This window comes from Helicoverpa zea, chromosome 16, assembly GCF_022581195.2.
Source record: "Helicoverpa zea isolate HzStark_Cry1AcR chromosome 16, ilHelZeax1.1, whole genome shotgun sequence".
Classification (NCBI taxonomy): Eukaryota; Metazoa; Arthropoda; class Insecta; order Lepidoptera; family Noctuidae; genus Helicoverpa; species Helicoverpa zea.
In genome coordinates, this window is record NC_061467.1 from 11,572,799 (window position 1) to 11,595,527 (window position 22,729).

General features: G+C 37.0%; 1 protein-coding gene across 2 annotated transcripts in view; it reads right to left on the bottom strand.

Moving 5' to 3' along the window:
* Positions 1 to 134: 134 nt before the first annotated feature.
* The window catches only part of LOC124637284 (cationic amino acid transporter 3), a 36,199-nt gene continuing 13,604 nt past the window's right edge, over positions 135 to 22,729 (bottom strand). Inside the window, exons 1-11 of one of the 2 annotated variants that reach the window (XM_047173631.1) lie at positions 15,751 to 15,841; positions 10,356 to 10,587; positions 7,663 to 7,947; positions 7,292 to 7,396; positions 5,492 to 5,778; positions 4,979 to 5,216; positions 4,558 to 4,660; positions 4,014 to 4,165; positions 3,460 to 3,602; positions 2,028 to 2,136; positions 135 to 1,723 (exon numbers count right to left, since the gene is read on the bottom strand). In XM_047173631.1, coding sequence (XP_047029587.1) covers positions 1,608 to 1,723; positions 2,028 to 2,136; positions 3,460 to 3,602; positions 4,014 to 4,165; positions 4,558 to 4,660; positions 4,979 to 5,216; positions 5,492 to 5,778; positions 7,292 to 7,396; positions 7,663 to 7,947; positions 10,356 to 10,587; positions 15,751 to 15,753 — 1,773 coding nt within the window. In that variant the 5' untranslated portion in view covers positions 15,754 to 15,841 and the 3' untranslated portion in view covers positions 135 to 1,607. Of the gene's footprint in view, positions 1,724 to 2,027; positions 2,137 to 3,459; positions 3,603 to 4,013; positions 4,166 to 4,557; positions 4,661 to 4,978; positions 5,217 to 5,491; positions 5,779 to 7,291; positions 7,397 to 7,662; positions 7,948 to 10,355; positions 10,588 to 15,750; positions 15,842 to 22,729 lie in introns of those variants that run through there. The other variant, XM_047173632.1, reaches the window with a different exon arrangement.

A 22,729-nucleotide genomic window follows, 5' to 3' on the forward strand; every position in this document is an offset into this window, starting at 1 on the left:
AATAAGAAATTGGGAGTATTGTTTTGAAAAGCCTCAATTTGATTTCCTGGTAATGAGTTGTGGGGCCCTAAGCTTGAGGACCCAGGGGCACTGCCTCCCTTTGCTAGCTATGCCACTAAATATAAACAAAGTAATCAAGTTGTAATCATTTAATCATTCTTTCAAATAATAATTAAGTCGACTCATTCAATAAATCACAGTTTGTTAATGCTTAACACTACTTATTTATTTATAGCTAATAAGTTAATTTAATGTTTGTAACTGACCAAAATATCATACAAACTAACGCTTGTCGATCACACATCTATCACAACGAAGTTTATCAATTCCTTAATATCTATTAAACATTATTCTCCAAAAATTACATTAACAATATTTACGGATTATTTTAATCTCTAAGCAATCACGATATTTTAAAAGTTATAACCATCCTCTTGGCTTTGCCAGAGTCGGTTAAATTATATTGTACATCACTATATATTAAAAGGCCTATGTCCAGCAGTGGACTGCGATAGGCTGATGATGATGATGATGATGATGATATTTTAAAAATATGTTTTACAATAATGGAATGTCAATTGTCAAGTATTCAATAATCAATTGGCTCTTATGGTAAATACAGCAAAATTACATAACATTATCCAGATTTTTTCTGGACAAATTGGATGAAAATCAGAAATCTTAACATAACAGAGTCAAAAAATTAAAAATATTACCACATCGATTTCTTCACTGAAGTTGTAATAGGTAGGTATTGTTTAATAATTTAAATAAAAATGTAGGTACTTATTTATAAAATAAGTAGCAGTTGCCTTCCAGAATATAAAAGCTACTTATAAATAACACTTGTGGGCAATCTCTTATTTTCAACACTTATTTAATCTGTCCTATGAAAACCCTGTAATCAGCTGGAACAATCTCTATTTACAAATATCTTATTTCTAAACATAGCTGTCTAGCCTTTTAATGTTACATTTAGAGTTAACGATTTTTATTATACTCTCACAATGAAAACAAGTCTATAATATGTAGGTTATACAGGTTCAAAATCAGGTTTTAAAGTCCTCAGACACAAATCTGAGTTTATGGGTCAGCTAATATGTCTAGTCTCATTTCATCATATCACCTTGTTATTACTTCCTGCCCTTTAGGACTAACTGTTCAAATCACAATTCAATAACTTCAATACACCAAAAGCGATCTCTACTTTAACATTTTCTAAACTTCTTACAAAACAACTTACTGCAACATTACAAAGTCATATACAACAGACGCTTCCTACTTTTCGCAAGATATATATATTTTCATCTATTAAAACCCTAAAGCTTCTCAAAATGCCTGGATTCACTACATTTGCCTATTTTACCATCTCTCAACCAGTGAGAAGACCAAAATCTTCTCAGCTTGACATCTTCAAATAAGTAGTTTAACCAGTCTAAATATTTTACGATTGCATCAGGGTCCACCCTTTTATCCATTGGGCCCAGGGCAGGGCCCCGAGCCCAGGACCCCAGGAGTCCAATAGAGGAGGCCAGGGCTCCCAAGGTATGTAAGGTTAAGACGTCACAGTATTGTACACTAATATGGCTAAGCAGTGTCGGTCTGCGTTAGAACTTGGTGGTGACCACTTGTCTCTTCTCTTCGATCATGCCGTTTGTGGCAGGCTCACTCTTTTCCCGGAGAGAGCTGTTCCTGATGCCGTAGAAGAAGTAGATCATGTAGCCTGGAAAGACAAGCAAAGCTATTAAATCGATTGTATTTTTATTACAACATATTTTCCACCATTCTTCTTTAATTTAAAAGCCTAGTTCTTGTCGGTGCAGCTCCTACCATTTACGCCTATCGAAAGCCAAATCCTGAACTTCCTTCTACGTCACACACACCCTTCATATTATTCTCTTTAAATTGCTTCATTTATTTCCACCATAAAAATAAACGGAAAATATTTGCCGAAATTCTTTCGTGCAGAAATGCTCTTAATGAACTAATTTGCTGTCTTGTGCATAAAACGAGAATGCGTGTCTTACCAATAACGAGCCATATGATGAACCGCACCCAGGTCTGGTAGTCGAGCTGCACCATCAGGTACACGTTCATGCACACGCTCAGGTACGGCACCAGGGGTACCAGCGGCACCTGGAACATGGAAACAGTCATGTAGCCTGGTCTAGTACATGGTCTTTTAAAAGTGAATTTATTTATACTTTATGTACAAAATTGGTACATTGGCGGACTTAATGCCGCAAGGCATTCTCTACCAGTCAACCATCGGGTTAAAGGGAGATAATAAATAGGTAAAAAAAAGTAATATTATTTTATATATAAAAGTAATTTATTCATAAGTGTCTTAATTTTAAGTCCCAAGAGAATTCAACTACGACTCTGTTTTGCTGCTAGTCCATCATTACTATACATAGATGCTCTGCTTCTTAAGAAGACTAGAGTAGTCAGCCTACTGAATAAAAACAGTTTTTCTTTTCACAACAAACAAACTTCCCCAAACTGCACTAGCCTCAGAACATTGGCACATTATAACCACCTATAAAATGCACTCAAACAAACACAACACACCGTGAACGACAGCTGCTCCACATTATTCCTGGGCTGCCGGTAGAGCACGAGCAGCAGCACTAGCAGCACGTCACCAGCGCCACCACGACTGCAGGGGGAGAGACAACATACCGTGAACGACAGCTGCTCCACATTATTCCTGGGCTGCCGGTAGAGCACGAGCAGCAGCACCAGCAGCACGTCACCAGCGCCACCACGACTGCAGGGGGAGAGACAACATACCGTGAACGACAGCTGCTCCACATTATTCCTGGGCTGCCGGTAGAGCACGAGCAGCAGCACCAGCAGCACGTCACCAGCGCCACCACGACTGCAGGGGGAGAGACAACATACCGTGAACGACAGCTGCTCCACATTATTCCTGGGCTGCCGGTAGAGCACGAGCAGCAGCACCAGCAGCACGTCACCAGCGCCACCACGACTGCAGGGGGAGAGACAACATACCGTGAACGACAGCTGCTCCACATTATTCCTGGGCTGCCGGTAGAGCACGAGCAGCAGCACCAGCAGCACGTCACCAGCGCCACCACGACTGCAGGGGGAGAGACAACATACCGTGAACGACAGCTGCTCCACATTATTCCTGGGCTGCCGGTAGAGCACGAGCAGCAGCACCAGCAGCACGTCACCAGCGCCACCACGACTGCAGGGGGAGAGACAACATACCGTGAACGACAGCTGCTCCACATTATTCCTGGGCTGCCGGTAGAGCACGAGCAGCAGCACCAGCAGCACGTCACCAGCGCCACCACGACTGCAGGGGGAGAGACAACATACCGTGAACGACAGCTGCTCCACATTATTCCTGGGCTGCCGGTAGAGCACGAGCAGCAGCACCAGCAGCACGTCACCAGCGCCACCACGACTGCAGGGGGAGAGACAACATACCGTGAACGACAGCTGCTCCACATTATTCCTGGGCTGCCGGTAGAGCACGAGCAGCAGCACCAGCAGCACCGCGCCCAGCGCGCCCAGCGCCCCCGCCGCGCGCTCCCAGCGCAGCAGCGAGCACGTCACCAGCGCCACCACGACTGCCGGCAAAGATATACAGTTATAGAGGGCAACATTGAAGGAAGGGTTTTGAGCATGAACGTGGACGGATATAGTGGAAGAGGACGACCAAAGAAACGATGGATAGATTTTAAAGTCGATGGTTAGAAAGAATGTTACTTGCGAGATGACGGCAGATAGAGGAGTATGGAAGGAGAAAACATGCTGCGGCGACCCCAAATAAAATTGGGATAAGGGCAGGAGGATGATGATGAGAGAGGCACATTGATGATGACGACGACGATAGGGATGATGATGATGGCGGTGATGTTGATGTTTATGACGACGATGATGACGATGACGGTGATGATTGATGATGATGACAATGATGATAATGATGACAACGGTGTTGATGATGATTATGACGATGATGATGATCCAAAAATACTTACAAAATATGAAGATGGTGCACTTGGCGATGGTGTACGACAGTTGCGTGGGGTACTTGAGCCCCAGCAGGTTGAAGAGCTGCTTGAACACGCTAAACGGAGTCTCGGGTGCTGGCTTTGTCGCGTGAAGTTGTATTGTTGTTTCTTCTTCGTATCTGAAAAAACAGAGGATCAAGTATTTAGTTGAAAAAAGGAATTTAGCAATCTAGAAGGGTTCTATCGTAAAGCACTGGTACTCAGCTGAATCCGGTTAGACTGGAAGCCGACCCCAACGTAGTTGGGAAAAGACTCGGGAGATGATGATGAGATGGGTTCTAACAAGGAGTTACAAATTATTACACAAGCCAGGTCCAATTATTCCTGCTATGTGTGTCCAGCTGGTCACATTTTGACATTTAAGTCAAAAGATTTTGATATGTGGATGATGAAATAAGTTGTTCCAATTTTACCACGAGAATATGATTAGGTATGTTAATATTTCAAGCATTCCTCCTGAATTTAGGAAACTGTACTGTTAACTAAAAGCTATTAGCTGGCGATGATTTACCTGAGAATCAGCACACTGGTAGCAACGATGGTGTACGCGAGAAGAGTTCCGATAGACATCATGTCGATCAGCTGGTTCAAGTTGAACAATGCCGCCATTATTGCTAGAAAATAAATAAAAACATTCGTTACATACGTGACTAAAATGTTTTGCTACATCTTTGCTTCTACTGTGTAGTTATATTGTAACAATAAATAACTAAACACAACACATTTAGAGGTGCTAACTGCTAAGTATTGTAATATAATGTTTAAAGAGATGCATTATGGGTGCAAATATTTGAATACATAGTCAGTTAGTGTGTTGAAATGTATCTCTTCTTCATTAATTTAAGAGCCCAGCTCTTATCGCCGCAACTCTTTCCATGTACGTCTTGAGCGCAAAAAAAATATCTAGGAGATTATTAAAGAAAATTACTAACCAGCAAGCAACCCACTCAAGATCGTCGCAATAACAGGAGTCTGGGTCCTCTTGTTAATTATGGCTAACGGTCTGAACAGCACACCATCACTGCCCATGGCGTATAACACCCTGGGTAGAGGGAACATGGCGCCCAGCAGACTGGTGCAGAGCGCGAAGATGGCGCCGATGGTGACTATCCACTTGATCACGGGTAGGTTGGCTTCTGTGAACACGTGGGGGAACGGCGCGTCTGCGTCCTAAAGAACGAAGATTAGTTAAGTTAGACATATGTATCTTCTACGAGTATGTCTTGGATTAAGGGAGAAATCTGACTTGTCATATTTTATACCTCTTATTTTTCCTCCCACTGTTGAATTGCCATACAGTGGAGAAACTGGGTCAGCAAAGTATAGCGAAAGTGGAACTTGCCAAAAAAACATTTGCGTTTGTTCGAGAAAGTTGGTGGCACACTAGATTCATGATAGAATTGTCATATCTAGTACTAATTTTAGAGCAGTACAAAATATCTCACCTGCAAATAATAAGGCAGCATCATAGTCAGTACCGTAGCAATACTAAAGTACGACACAAAGATCACCACCAGAGACAAGACTATGGACAGGGGTATATCTCTCTTTGGGTTCTTAGCCTCCTCTCCCGTGGTGGCCACGCAGTCAAACCCTACGAAGCCGAAGAAACACTTGGCTGCTCCTGCCATGATGCCGGCGACGCCCCAGGGGGCAAAGCCACCAGCGCCAGCCTGGCTTTTGTACTCTTCTGGCACGTCTTCAATTGCTATCCTCCAGTTTGCTGGGTCACCTGTTGGAGAAGTTAAGATTTAGTTAGTAATGCAGTTGATGAAAAACCTTATTGTACTTGACTAAATTCAGGAGTACTAATTGCTTCCTAATTAGGATTTAATCAATGAGTAGTGACTCTTGAAAGAGGCCTTATTGTTATAGGGTAACCCTTAGTTTTCTAACATATGTTCTAAGCTCCCAAATTTTTTTATATGCTGGTACCTTTATTGTCTACATACGTACCTATAACATGCATAGTATTCCATAAAACAACTCTCCGTGTACACGTGGAATATCATTATTATCTCACATTACACCGTAAGTGCAATAAATTGTACCTCTGATTCGTCTCTCAGACTTATCTAATCATCTAGTTAGTGCTTGTGTTAACCAAGTGCCTAGATATGGTACAGTTGAAGAGCTAAGGGTATTGTAACTCAACTAGATCATAAATCATTATTGAAGACGATAATGATCAGTTATTGTTAGTGAATACTTAACATATGCTTATTATAACAATTCATTGTGTAAAAATATTTAAAAAAGTAAAATAATTTTCCTATCATTCAGGGTAAAACCTATCAGATTTCTATTGGAAAATCAAAAGATCGGTTTGAGAACTTTTTAGAGCACAATATTTCGTGGATCAATGCGGCAGTCGATATTGCAATGTAGTCCTCCAACTGAGGATGGGTAGTAAACAAACCGAGTAGGTATGAATTATTTAAGTAGGGAGTAAAAAATATCTACGATCTCAAATCGATTTAGTAGCGTAAATACCCTCTTTCGGAGCCTCTATCTACACATCGAAACAGTATCGGATTATAAGTTTGTGGGTTATTGGATTTGATTCGCTTGTTCTGACAAATCTTTCCCCACTTATTGTAAAGTTCCATAAACCAATCTGTAAACTATCCTTCCAGCCATGTTCCATATATCTCAATCTCGCCAGGGCCGTGGGAGCCGTTATAAATAGCCACCAGCCAGGATCCTGAGCCGCGCGCGAATTGGCAAATGACGGCTGTCCACGTGGATGTCCGGTTAGGGAGTCCAAATGAGCGCTGTGACCGCAGGGGATCTTACGGGTCTTGTTTATGATACACGCACTTTAGCAAAGGTGATAAAATTCGAGGTGTGGATTTCAAATCAGAGTTACTACGTGTATTGAAGCGTAAACTGTATGACTTTTTTGTTTTTCGATGATATTAATAAAAAGCAAATAATTAGTTGTATCTACATTAATTCAACTAAGTCTGTGATATTCATTAGGCACGAATTTTGTTGTAAACGGTGGCTTTGATTGTCATGGATCATCAGTTTTACGTGGCGAATTATTTCGCGAAGATTTGTCCTTTTTATAGAGCAGTACCTACTCACTTTTGACTGATTATAGGGTATTACGAATAAGGGAATAGATGTTACATCCACTAGGGGTGTTAGCGGCTGATAGAGAAGAATGGAAGCTGAAAACATATTGCGACGACTCCAAATAACTTGGGAATAGAAGAGGAAGAAGAAGAAGAAGTACTCACTCTTGACAGCTCCAGCGATGACTACAATGATGACAGTGATGAGGTTCAGCGCCGTGAATACGTTGTTCAGCTTTGTGGACTCACTCACGCCTATACCCAGGAGTACTGTGAATATACGACATCACGTGATTAGCATTAAAATCCTTTTGGTAAAGATAGAGATCAATGTTTTAATTGAAAATGTAAACGTTAGGTATATTCTAAAAGACATTGGCACCACTAGGATACATTTCTCATCCCACACATTCTGAAGAACAAAAGCTTTGTGGAGGCAAGACTCTTTTGGATACGATGTAGCATTGGGGGTATTGTAACGTAAATTATTAAAAAAATCAATGACACTGAATAAAATAAACATCAAAATAACTCACCAGTAATCAACATCACAAGTGCAAACGCGAAGAAATCAGGGTAATCCGCCATAAAAGACACATTGATAGGAGCAGCCTCAGTCATAGCTCTCGCCATGGAGTTGTTACACAGGCTGTCGATATACAAGGCCATGCCTTTGGCCACGCTGGCTGTGCCGATGACGTACTCCAAGATGAGGTTCCAGCCGATGGTGAAGGCGATGAACTCGCCGACGCTCACGTAGCTGTAGACGTATGCTGACCCGGCTTTGGGCACGCGGGCTGCGAATTCAGCGTAGCAGAGGCCTGGAAGAGGGGTTGAGATAATATTTTTTAACTGATATTGGCAAAGAAAGGTGTTGAAACCTGCGAACTCGAAGAGGAAGATGTCCTGGATAGAGCGAAGTCGGAGAACCGGAAGAACGGAAAGCGGACCTCGTCACAAGACAAGATAAAGTCTAAGAAGAAGAAGAATTGATAGTGGTCTGCTCTTTTCAGTAAACAAACATTAGGTACGTATCTCACAGCCAATTTGAAAATAAATCCCCTGGCGTAATAAGTAATTGGACTTGGGTAAGAGATGTAGTAGGAAAGACTGTAAGTCATTTTATGAAAAAATATGGGTTTGGTTTGTATCAGTTTCATCTGCAAAGGAATGTAATGCTCTATTGCCAATGACGCCATATTCGTGTTTACGTGTAGCTAGCTTTGTCAATAATAGTAACTAGGTACTTAGAATTTTAGTTGTAATGGAATACGACATAACAATTTTTTCGCAAGTCAATTCCAAGGTTTAATTTTTTGCAACACTGTTGTCAATTAGTTAAACATAACTAGTTACCTTATGTAACTATTATTAAATGTAGGTACTGAATTATCATTTGGCACGTTTTCTACTTGAGATCATGCAATACTGTTCAATCTCAAAGTACCTACATAGATATCTACAACACTTAAGTTTTTCATTGACATAAAATATTAGAAATTATCGCCGTCTATTGTTTAAAAAACTTAAGTAGTCGGTATTTATTATACTTTTGAAGTACCTACTTACAAGTAGTACTTTATCAGTACTTTGAATTTTTTGCTATAATCCCCGGGATTGTGTGCGGGATTATTTATTTCTATAATTAACCATTGTTAGTATCTATCGCTGGTTGTTTAAATAACGACGCAAATCGCCATTGGTTAACTTACATACAATTTTGTTTCAATATTTTCATATAGATACGTGTATAAAAATAGAATGATGCACTTTTTAATTAGAAAATTACTTAATACTGAAGCTTTGTTAATCAATTAAGGCATGTTTCATAGTCATTAATTAGTGAACTGATGATTTATCTTATTCATTTCCATTTGCTTTTTTATAAGTAGGTACTCGGACACTGGTATGCGGCCATACAATTTTAAATGAAAGGAAAACTTTGGAAATCTGTAGCGTGAACTGACACGTAGTGGGCCCATGATGCGTGTTGTCTACTAGATCAAGTTAACCAGGTTTAAGGCTTAAAGGTCAATTGATATCAAATTATAACATTTTTTTTCTTATTCTAGATGCAATAAATTGTAGGATCTTTGATGGCTTTTTCGGCCCTCTGTAGTCCTTTTCTAAAGCCTATATTCAATAAATTGGTGTGCGGCGAAATAACTTTTGTCCGCGCAATTCTAACTTGTGCGCACGCAAAGGTGCTAACAGTACCTAGACTTGCGCAGACGCGTTTTAATTTTTAACGCGCACGTAATGTTTGTAGATAATTTAAGTGAAATCTAGCCATAAGAGCTTCAAGAATTGTTTGACTAAAAATCGAGCTATGATGTTATATTTTGCACCGGAAAGCATACAATCCGATTATGGGTGTTAAAATATTCTCTATTTACATTAAATTTTCATTCAATTGATAAAACTGAACCAGATTGACGCACCAATCAGTTATGAATACGCAAATTATAACTATGAGGAAGTGAATAATTTCCTAAATACGTCACAAAAAATATTCGGCCATGTCTTGTATGACAGATGTCGGATACACAATGGACAGCCTTGTAAAGGGACTGTCTATGGCCAGTCACTCTTGCGCATGTCACATTATGAGTTTATAATTATTTTAATGGCCGTTTAATTTGTACGTTTAATGAGCCTATTTAGGTACCAATTTGGGCACGTTGGTTTGAATTTATTTTATTACCACCGTTTTATTTCATGTTTTTATGATTTAACTTCAGAGGTGGGTTGTTCGAAAGCTGCGGGTTGTTCGAAAGAGATACCGCGGCCCTGGTACATAAAAGGCCTATGATGGAACACGACGGTTTTTAGTCAGTAAGAGTCAGACACTCCCTCACCGCTGTTAACCTACAGCGGGAGGGGTCCTTCATGCATGCATAAATTAAAGGATAGGTAATTCCTGTTTCATTTGTTACCAAAGAATCTATTTGTTTTATCCTAATCACTTTTCAAATCTGTTTGATTAATGGTTCTTAATGAGATTGCTTTGATAAAAAGTAGTTTAATAATTTTATAAGGACAGCATCCGCAAATTCCTCATCTAGAACACCATTGGGTACTTCCTACGCTATAGGTACTATGAGTACTGTGAGCACTTTGGGTATGGGAATGTAACGTAACACAACGAGTACTTAGGTATCATATAATCCATACCCCTTTTGACTACATGATTTCAACAAACACCCCACCATATTAAAATTAAACTTACCAGCAAAAGCCGAAGCGATAGCAGCGACCAGAAAGCTAATACACACAGCTGGTCCCGCCACAGTCTTGGCCACCGCCCCCGCTAGGACATAAACTCCCAGCCCTAGCGTGCTGCCTACGCCTAGCGCCGTCAGGTCTAGGAGGCCTAGGCATCTGTCTAGCTGTGTTGATGTGTCTCCGTCTTCTAGCTGCTTGCAGCGCCGTAGAGCGTTGAATATTCGACCGCAGCCCATCTGGAATGGAGGAATTTAATGGTTTAATTATACAACATGTAACTTAATTAACGCACATCCTGAAATTAGTTTGTTCAGAATCGTTTACTGAATCGATTTATATCATTTTTAATATAGGTAATTTTTTATCCCAAAAATAATTAAAACTACGGAAATGATTGTCATATTAACCCTGTACAGTCAAAACAAATTCAAATAGACCGTAACTCAAAGTAATAAGACTTCGTGTATTGTCGGCTTTTTCCGTAGTTTCGTTATGTTGTGTCGAGTCGAGCGGCGCGCGGCGCGATATTTGCATGCGTAGTAGTATGACCAAAAAGTTCTCCAAGAATTGGTATAACTAATTTAGTAAATAACAATGCATATACATGTTAAATTAAAAATTCAGTGTATGTATTATGGTTATAACATAATATTCTAATTGGGGTGTTTGAGGGTGTGCGTTAATTACATGTTGTATAACTAAGAAATGTCTTGTTGGTTGTTTTTGAAAGCATAGGTATGTAGTGTCAATATAGAACAAGATTGTAACAATTTCGATTCACTGCATTTCATATGCGGAACTTTGTTTAGGATATATTTAGGATTACTTTTACTAAAACCAGCGTCGGTTGATATCTTTTAGAATAGAATGAAGATCTATTTGCATTAGTTTCATATATTTTTTGAATAACTCTTTATCAAGACGTAGACTTTCAGTTAACAGTCCAAAAACTGGTTACATAAATAGTAAGTATACTTCAAAAATAACTAAAAACTATATTAGATCCTCACGATTTGCATTTTTTTCGCAAATAAATTGTTTATCACGGCCTTGCGTTGCGGTAAAGGTTATTAGTCAAAATAAATGTGTATTAAAACAAAATATGGCGTCCTATTGTCTATAGTCATGGTTGATCGCTTAACACTGTAAGACTAATCGCTCACACGTGTTTCAGACATACTTCTGTGTGTTTTAAATATAATTATTTCCTTGATTTGCCAGCTTTTAAAATATTTGCTAGTCAAATATGGTGATTAATATTATAATTTCTGGGTTTAATTTTAGATATTAGTCAATTAAATTCTTAATAAACTAGTCTCATTTTCAATGATTAACTGATCATAATATTGTTATTAGTGGTAATTATTACTAAAACTTAACTTATTTCGAAGCTTCTTTTTATTTTTTTGAATACGATAAATATATAAATTAAAAAAAAACCTATCACAATATTTTTGTTTTGATTCGTTGACTTTCATTTTCCCCTTGATCAAGATTTTCCTTGACAATGATAATTAAATGAACCTCATCAAATCGTTCTATCCGCCATCGTTCCAGTTCATTGCTCTCACACAAACACCTATGTATCTAACAACATTATGTATGTATCTATCTATGTATACAACTTCAAATGCATTAGCCACGCGGCTAATGACATCATATTGTACGACTCGCCCTTGACCGTGACGTAGTGACAATATCGAACACACGTCAGAATAGAAACTGTCTATTAATTGTGGACGAGATATTTACACAGGACTAGACTTCGCTCGTGGTTTCCCCTGTTCCCCGCTGAAACTACATCTATCAACAAGATGAAAAGGCCTAACTTCATTTCTAGAGGTTCCTAGGGTACCTATCACTAATTATCATATGCCTTACCTATTCCCAACTGCGTTGGTTGGGGTCGGCTTCCAATTTCACAAGATGCGGCTGAGTACCAATGTTTTAAGTGCATGGAGCGACTGTCTGTCTAACCTTCTCAACCCAGTCACCGGGTCAACCCGACACCCTTTGGTAAGACTGGTTTCTGACTACCCATAAAGATCTCCATGACCATCTTCACCGGTTCAGCCATTTCAGCATAAAAGCGTTACAAATAAACAAAGTTTGTCCGCAGGTTTTATTTAGATTTCGGTTAAGGTATTAATTTGGTACAAAATGACAGTACCTAGTGAGCATCCTGGGTGAATGACAGTCACTATGATAGGTAACTTTGTCACAATAGAAGTCAATTACCCATGTGCGTTTTACCTACCCGTAAAATCATTGGTCATCCCAGCCAGCATTTTAAATGCTAAGTGAACGGTATATTCCCACGGTTATGGCTACCAACGAGATATCGTCTTCCTAACCTAGATTATGTAACAACTAGTAACGTTATTTAGTAGGTACATACATACTAAAAACAGTGTAATTGGTGATTTATTGATAACTAGCTTCTACCAGTGGTACCCCCGTATCCCGGGAGAACTACACCCATCACCCTGTAAAAAGTAGCCTATGTCGGCTTCCAGGTTATAACCTATCCCTGGGACTTTCGTTGCCCTTACTAGGAAGAATGGAATTGTGTTAAAAACACAAAAATAATGCTTTACCCATGCAATTTCGAATACTCCATTTCGTTAAGCGATTGTAAACAAACATTCTGATGAAAAAGCCATACGTAATAAAAACTACTTGATTGAAATGCAGCATAAACGATCAATGCCGTCACGGCCCGTGACGACGGTAATGAACAGGCCACGGTAATTGCTTGACCGGTAATGACATGATCACGGCGCGAAGCGTGACAGCTGACAGGTGACAGTTGACACAAGTGACGTTTGTCTTATTCAGTCATTTTACACGTTTTGATGTGATGATCGTGGGAGGTTTTTAGCACCTTTTATCTCTTTGTAATGTCTGCCAAAAATAAATACAAAGGAATGGTTCTATAGGTGATAAATATAATAGCGAAGTACTGCTAAATCTGCTGCAGAATTTTTAGAATCTCGAAAATGTTGGAGTTTATTTACCCACAGACTCATAAACAAAGATTTTTTGTAAATTCCCTCGCTTTTTAATTCTATCATCTAAACAAGGGACCTATGTTCCGGGTCAAAAAACGCATGCACTGTAAGAAAAATGGGCTCCATGAAACGGATGTAATAAATTTTTAAAATAAAACTAAAATCTTCAGTCTCCATAGACAAAAAAGTGTGAAAAATCCCAAAGGTATTTCCAGCCATTATTCAAGAATGTTTATTCTAATTAGTGCGTAAGTAATAGATTACCTTCCCATTGTTCTCACATATAAGATGATATCTCGCGGAAATTGTCATGTGGGAACATCGTGTTAGGTGATAAAAGTTTGCAAGTTCGGTAAACTTTTCGTTACTGCTAAATTAGCATAAATTGTGATGCACAAGTTACACTTTGTATCCTTCATTCGCTTAGAATAAAAGCCGTAGTTAGGAAAAGGCTAGCTACATGATAAATTTAAGAACAGATGTTTTAAGGAACTCTTTAGAACAGCACCAACATCTCACCAGACACATAGTTATCTACTCCAAGAAAAAAAAAATAAACAATGACATAATATTCTATTACAAGTCGTGGTGGCCTAGTGGGTAAACAACCAACTGAGGGTGTGGGTTCGATTTCAGGCAGGCAAGTACCAATGCAACTTGTCTAAGGTTGTATGTACTTTTTAAGTATATCTTGGACACCAATGGCTGATGCAAAGGTGAAGGAAAACATCTTGAGGAAACCTGGACTATAAAGTCTGAAATCGCCAACCCGCATTGAGCAAGCATGGTGATTAATGCTTAATCCTTCTCCGTGTGAGAGGAGGCCTGTGCCCAGCAGTGGGACGATATAAAGGCTGTAACAGACATGGTATTCCCTTATATAGGTATAGGCATGATAGAAATTCCAAAGGTTTTCAACAAAGTAAAAGGGCTTTTGTCTGTAAAACAAATTATGCAAGTATTATGTGTTATAGTGCACATTATTGTAAACTGCATTCGATCAGATTGACACGTGTATTAAATGCATAATATTATAGTTCGGTATGAATGATTCTCAATTATTATTAGATTGCGTTCGTTAAGTGAATTTCTTGTTAGAAGTCAATGTTTTATTTCAAATAGGTCTTTGCTGGCTCTTATGAAACCTCACACTAGGTGCACGGTTCTAAAAAGTCCCATGGAAAAGAGCCGGGAGGAAAGTCCATGGACTCTTTTTAAGGCAAAAGTTAAAAGAAAACCCATCTAAATAAGCCACGAGCCACTCTCTGTTTGACACTTCGGCGATAACAAGCGTTTTTTTGTTGTTTTATGAACAACAAAACATAATACAGTATGAAAAAATATTTTTACAAAAAGACGCGGAGTTTGTTGACTTAACAAAAATTTTAAGAATTTAAAAATGATATCATCACAAACCCTTTTATCTTGTAATTTAAACAAAATGTGTGTTGTTGTCAGAGATAATTTTAAAAACATGTGTAAGATTTTAGCAGATGTGCAAGAGTTCCTGAAATTACTGCATTCCTCCGTTTCTATACCTAATGCACAACAAACCATAAGAGCGTCTATGAAAAATGTAATGAGGAAAATTTAAGAAAAATATGGAACTCTCATAGTAAACTATCCAAAGATATCTAATAGATTTAAATTAAAGGTGGTACGACTTCTGCAGAAAGATAAATTATGAAGAACACCTGAGATAACATTTATCTCAAAAATCTGATAAAACAGTATTGTTATTACAATGCTTGACAGTTAACAAACGTCGGCAAATGTCATAACGTATTGTTAAGACAACACTTCTTTAACTAAGATATGATTGAAGTTAAAACTTATCATAACACAATGAATGCGGGATTATAACAATTATGTTTGATCTTGAGATTGCTTTATTTATGTCATAAAGTACTTTGATATACAATTAACATGATATTAGTTCCTGTTCATATCTATTATTTACATTTATTTTTTTTTTTCTGCTTTAGAATTTTCGCACAGACTCCTTACTTACAAACCTGTCTTTCAATGTATCATTGGTATGCATGCGATCTTTTTTAAATCAGACTTTCTCACTTTCCTCAAATTGCTATCAAAACTAGACAACGTCAGTGCAATAAATGCAATAAGTACTGCAAATGATGACTACTCTATCAATTACGTACAACAATTTAGAAGATTGTTAGATATTAAACAAGATGACAAGTCAAAGGTACAAAAACTGGTTACTAAATTAAAAACTATAGAACCTTACAATTTTATACACGCAAATGACATCATGAACAAAAATACTCTAAGGGGAAAAGCAAATGCAAATCGAATTGACGATGCTTTACAAAAAGAAAAAAAATAAAACTTCAAAATTCGAATAATAAACAAAACCAAACTCACCATTTTAAATAATAAAAACTAAAGAATAATTTAAAAACAACTAAATAGAAAGCAGTCAGTGACTCGACACCAAATAATGACGATGTAAAATGAGTGACATGAATGACAGACGTGTTTCCTATCTTCCTTATCAACAGCAGATGGTAATCCTTAAGCAAATTGCAGCAAAACCAATGTCTTAGATGATTAGTTGTGTGTTTGTCTGTTTCATAACATTTAGGAAGTAGTGGAAGAAGAGATTTTTGGAGCAAGAAAGGATATAAGTCTAGGAATCCTAATATAAGTTACAAACAACTTATTACAGTATTAAGACGGTTGAAATACAACAGTACGGAAAGTTCCGCAATCAGGAGCAGTGTATGTAGATGTTAAGGTAAGATTACAAGACCACTTAATGTTAGTGGAGTCCAGACGACAAAATGAAGAAATCTAGACGCTCAACTAGATAAAGTAGAAGATATACTTACGTTAAATAAGATATATGAAGAGGAAAAAAATGCATAATGGCGTCTAATATAACCTGATGTGTTAAGAATTTTATATAACGGTTCCTTTCTAGTATTAGAACATACGTCACACGTGAATGGTTACTTAACCTGTATAAATGGTCAAAACAACAATATTTTTTATTTGCATGACCCACATAACAGTCAGTAGCTTTTCGAAATAAATGACGTTACGAAAATATCTAAAAATAAATCACGTGTTGGATCTATTCATGTTTTAACGAAGTAGTTCGATATTAAAAGGTCAGGTTTTTATAACTTATAATTCAAATCTGTTTCTATTCACGTAGCCTTCGCTTGATCTACTTCATAGTTGGTGTAGAATATTTAAGTCATGTTGCGAGTGAATAAAATAATGCGCAGCAAAGCAATGTATTCTTTGACACAAAGGTACAATAAGAACGTACAGCTGTATAACGGATGCAATAGAAAAATGCAATAGATCGAGAGAATTGCATCAGAAAGGCACGATAGAAAATAAATAGGAAGAAAACACATGTTGCACCGACTATCAAGATAGAAATGGTAATGATGATCATATAAATCAAAATTATACTCTTATCAATAAAACTGACATATTTATAAAATCGAGGCTTCTTCAAAAAGATCTTAAAAACAAACTAAAAATACAACAAGAACAGAAAGAAACCCGATTATAGATCGAACTATTAAATCTAATTTCGTAACATTCGGAGAACGGACCGAAGTTTCGTAAGATTGATCAAGTTTAGTGTAAACAGCGTTTGCAATGTGAATGTCTTGAGAACTCTGGGAGACTGTTGACATAGGTACTAATGTTTGGTCTTAATGTTTTAGGAGCTAGATATTTAGAAATAGTGAATGAATATGAGCACTTTTTTTAAAAAAAGGAAAAGGCATAATACTTATATTTTTTTAAAATTCTACAATTGAAGATTAAAATCAAGAACTAGTGAGCTAGCCTTAACTTCTTTTTGGCCAGAATCACATAAAATTGTTATGTTCTTTCAATAACTATTATTTTAACGAGAACAATAGAAAAGGCTGCGGTTAACTCAATAACAGGGAAAACAATAATTTATACTTCAACTTCCTGATAGATCAGAAGCCATAAAGATGATGAGAAGATGGCCATACAGACAGTCGAGCCTAAAGGCAGAGATACAAAACTAAAAGTATTTTACCTACATCTTTAAAAGCCTATAACAAGAAAATCCACACAACAAGCCTAGTACACAGAACAATAAAAATGAACATCTGTTCAAACAAATGGCGATGACAAATGACAAAGAAGTACATTATCACTGTGTGCTCAGGATTTGGGAGGATTCCAGCAAAACTGTTCATCATTGTGGTGATAAGAACAATGACCTTACTCCAGTGGTTCACTAGAATTTGACAAAGGTGATGAGGAAGGTTGTTTGTTGCTGTGCGGTGATGAGATTGGTGGTAGTCAGTGTGTCTTGTTGTCCAAAATAGAAACATAAAAGGACTTTATCGATTTTGGAAGTCGATTCAGCTATATCCGAAATGAGGACCTCGTGACTTTGAGTCGGTTAAAAGTGTTTATTTCTAATGGTTTTATGGATTGAAGTAAAAAATGAACTTCTTTTGGAAAAGTGTGATTTTTGTTAGTGGTAAATAAATTGGTGAGTTTCGTGATCAAATCTAACCACGGTCTATATTGGACTTCATAAAAAAATTATGAACTTTGAGAAAAGTCGAAGATTTTTGCCCAGTGTTCACCTATGTGTGCGATGAATGTGGACATAACAGATAATAAAACCTATAACTATTTTTACTTCTGCTAGATATGAGTTTGGGCTACATTGTGTTAATTTTTATTTTGAACGTAAACGAAACAATTTAAGCAATTTGTTAGTTCTTGCAGATTACTTACAATGTTTTTGTAGCATCGTCTAAAACGTGACAAGGTGCAGATTGCGCTCAAGCCTGCAGTTTTTTACACACAACTTTATTTATCTTAAAAACTGCAATGTTATTATGCAACGATAAATAAAACAATATAAATCTATTTTATCCTACAAGGCTATCTACATTTCAACCAAGGTACTGCAGAAGATTTACAAACATGACCATATAAGGAAATTCTGCATCTGTGTTAAGGATATCAGGTGTCAATATATTTTACATATTTCTCCAAATATGTAAAAAGAGGGACTAACGGTTGTCGACCTATGCTTTTTATTTTTTTATTATATTTATGTTAATGTATTACGAAGATAATGTGGTGTTCGCGAGCATTTTACGATAATTTTATTAGCTTGGAATAATTTTAAAAGTTGGACTTTAAGGATAAAGTCCGATCAACAATAATATTTTGATTGTGCTACTTTTTCAACATTCGACACATAGTAACAGCAGTAATATTATATTGACCATGATCTTATGTTCGTAATTTATTAAAATGTTGTTTATTATCATGCAAAAACTGAAGAGTTTGTTAGATGTTCCCACGGGACGCAAGTGAAACTGCTGGTGGAAGTTAGTATACTGAAATAATAAATAATTTTAACATAACACTTTTGTTCATTAAATAAATGTATTGAACTCGATAAATGAGTATTCCCCTCAGTCTTTAAACGTAACTGTTTATAGCGACATTTTACTTAAACCCCGATATAAATCAACAAAAATACAAGCCATACATCACTGGATATGTGTTTGCCATAATAATTGCCTAAATATCATGTTTTATATTCGTCTGTCGCGTTTGAGTGAAAGTTATTGGGAGAACGTCGAACGTTCGCGAATTCCTAAACTTACTAAGTATACCTACTACCATACTTCATATCATATCATGTTGTTATGTAATGACAGACAAGTTACAAATCGAATTAGACGTGAAGTCTGTTGATAAAAAGTTGATGAAATAGGTACTAAAATTAAGCTTAATTTTTTGCCTGTAAAAATCCCCACATTCTGAACTCCATTCCATTTGATTCATACTTTAAGAAAAACCCTGTATATTGGCACCTACGATAAGGCCAAGGGTTGCCTAAGTGACTGGGTTAAGGGCGTCAGATAGGCAGTCGCTTCATGTAAAACTCTTAACTATGGTACTCAGCTGCATCCGTTTAGACTGGAGGCCGACCCCAACATAATTGGGAAAAGGCTAGGAGAATGAATAACCTTCAACTTAAAAAGATCTTTCTGCCAATTCCTCACCAAGTATACCTACTTAGTATATCTGTGATTCATTTCAAATCATAAACCGATACCATTGTCATCTTTATTACAACATGTGACATGTCTAAGCAGTGTTGCCATATAAAAATAACATTATTATCGAGATCGGTAGCTAGCTAACAATGGCTGTCGTAGTTAACTGCCGATTGTTTTACCGAACATATTTTTTCAACATTAGCACTATAGTTTTGTTTTGATAACTTAAATGTTTTATTGTTAGGTGTGTTTGTGTTCTCATCTGCCTAGCTTTTTGTTTCAGTGTAACCAGGTGCACCTACAGTACCTGTTTTACAAGGAGCGACTGGGTATCTGACCTCCTCAACCCAGTTATCCGGGCAACCCGATTCTCCTTGACAAGCCATGTGATTGTCAGACTTGCTGGTAGTCTGCGGTTACTATTGCCTATACCTTAGAGCGGGTAAAGCCACTGAATAATTCTAGTGTTTTATAACCTTTTTTGTACTGTTAGTACTTCCCCGAACGAGTAATTTATTAAATCGTTTATTGGAGTCATTAGCTTGGAGCTAATTTGTGATTGGTGATCGTTAAAACCACAAGGCACGTGACTTGCACGCTAAAATTCAGGTTTTTTTTTATATTTTTATCAAGTTCAAAATATATATTTTTTAAATGTAGGTATTAATCAATAGGTGTTATAAAATTGCAACAGGGGAATAACATAACTGGACTTTTATATGTTTTATATCGTAATTGTATTGTTCGGTCAAAGATTTATTCGACAAGAACAAAACTGATATTTACTTTGCAATATTTATAACAGGTTTATTTGTAAGTCATAAGGGAAAATACTTTTTAATTCTTAGTATTGACTTGGGGGGAAATTGAAACTTGATTCGAGGGATAGAAAATAAGTAGGTACCTTCATTTATTTGCTAGAACATGACTCATAGACAACATTAAAGTAAAATACAGACAGAAATAAAATGAGGGCAAGTTACAGAAAGACAACGATTTGCGTAATAGATGGAGTTGATGTAAAAATGAAAATCTTAAAGGCTACCTATTTGTCAGAAACCAGTACAACTAGACACTGTATGCACTTGCCTTTGCTCTGAGGTAAATACAAGTGTCATGTCGACCGTGACATTTTGATACTGCACAATAATAAACAAAATACTTGATGTGACGACACACAAGACAAAAGTTGTGGAGACACTTTTGAAAATGGCACAGGTTTGAGACTTCATCATCATCTACCAGGCCTTTTCCTAACTATGTTGGGGTCGGCTTCCAGTCTAACCGGATGCATCTGAGAACCAGAGTTTGAGTTCCTTCATTACCTAATAAATTAAGCTATTTTTCAAATACATAGGTACCTATTTACCTATTCTGAGAGTTGATTGATCTGCCTAGCCTTTTTCCAACTACGTTGAGGTCGGTGGGCACTCACACCAGGTGCACTCTCTGCAACTGACTATTTAAACGCCCCAAGGCATTTTTCCGGGCAACCCTAGGACTTGTTGTCAGACTTTCTGGCTTCTGACTATTTGATTCTTTTGTAAAAATAGCTTTATGTTGAACCTCTGTTCCGCATTTGACAATAGAATAGAGCAGTTACAGGTGTATACTTTTTATATTTAAGTATATTATTTTTTACAATGACATTATTGGCTTTAGCTTACTATAACTGGCTTCTAGGATTATTCAATAAATTCATAGACATGTCTTATAGACGTGGTTATACATATTTAAGTTCAGTTAACACGGACCCGGATGCCTTTGCTTTAAAAAAATCTCATAGACTCGACTCAATTGCTTCTGAGCAAAAAATACAATACAGTAATATTATTTAATATCTTGAACTAACAATCTTAGCGATTATTTCATTACTGCGCCAGTTTTTTATGAGACTTTACTCTGTTTTTAAGTACCTATATCCGAAATCTCAGTGATCATTATTCTCAGTTGGTTTTCTCGCGTTCTGAAGGAACTTCTTTCCGCAGACGGATAAAAAGTAGACTATGTCCTTTTTCAGGGTCTAAGACATGTGTAATACCTCTTTATACCTTCCATTACATTACATTACATTATACCTACTAACTCTTTAGGTATTCCTATATAATTCTGAACGTTTTAGACGCGATTTTACTATACAAAGCTTTATAAATGGCGACATATCTAATATTCGAATGTAACAAGATTTATTATAACGGAACACACGACGTATTTACAATTATAATTTATTACGAATCGAATATTAATAAATAACACTCGACAAGATCGTGCTCTAGTTACGTACCTATTGAATCGATACGAGGCTTTAATATCGATATTATTTTTCATGTACATCGGTATCAGTCCACGTGTAGCTAATAAAAAACCTATAAGTCGACTGTTGACAAACAAAAAAAATCGTAACTGAATACGAACCTTCTTATTTTTGGGAAATCGGTTAAACATAATCAAATGTAGGAATTGCTTTGGGACTGCGATTCTTTTCATTGCTACATATTTATGTGATGAAATTTTATCTATCTATAATTGTCTATCTGCGAAGTTTTAAAAATTATTGAATCAATTGTCATTTAGATAGAGTAATATACAAGGAAGCGAAGCGTTAGTTAAAAGGTAACTAAACCTGCCTACCCAATCGTTGTAGAAAAAGCATTCTAATATGTTGCAGTGTAGAATACTGTAAGGACTATTACTACTAGACTGTAAGGCTTATTACATATTCATTCAACTGAGTAGATAACAACATTCTGTAGAACTATAGTAAAATACGGATGCTTCGTCAAACTATAAGCGATAGTACTGAGCGGCTGTTTGAATGCGTCTGCGCACCGTCAAGGTTCACTGTTGGAGGTCACAGCGAAATGTTTTCCTCTTTGAATGATTTAATTTAAATGTTCTGGTACTGCTGTTGTTTTTATGTGGTATAGTAATTTCAATGGGGCTTAGCCACGGAGAACAAAATGACTAGTGGAGGTGCCATAACGGAAAATCACATAAGAACTGGTAATCTGGTCATAACTGTCACATCGTTTTGGTCATGTCTACCATGCGAATTTGTTGTAGAAGAATCCCTCCGCTTATCTTTTCTTACTCCGTGGGCTTAGCCTTTTACTATGACAAAACAACAGAAAGACAGACAACTTTGATATAGAATAGGTACGTATAATACAATAATTCTTACTTAGGTAACTCTGTCACGGGGTAAATGTAAATTTAATATCATTTAAAAGGTTGTACGAGTAACACTACGTAATATGACGCCTGATGAAACTGAAGGTATGTAGGTAAGTAACTCATAACTTGAAGTG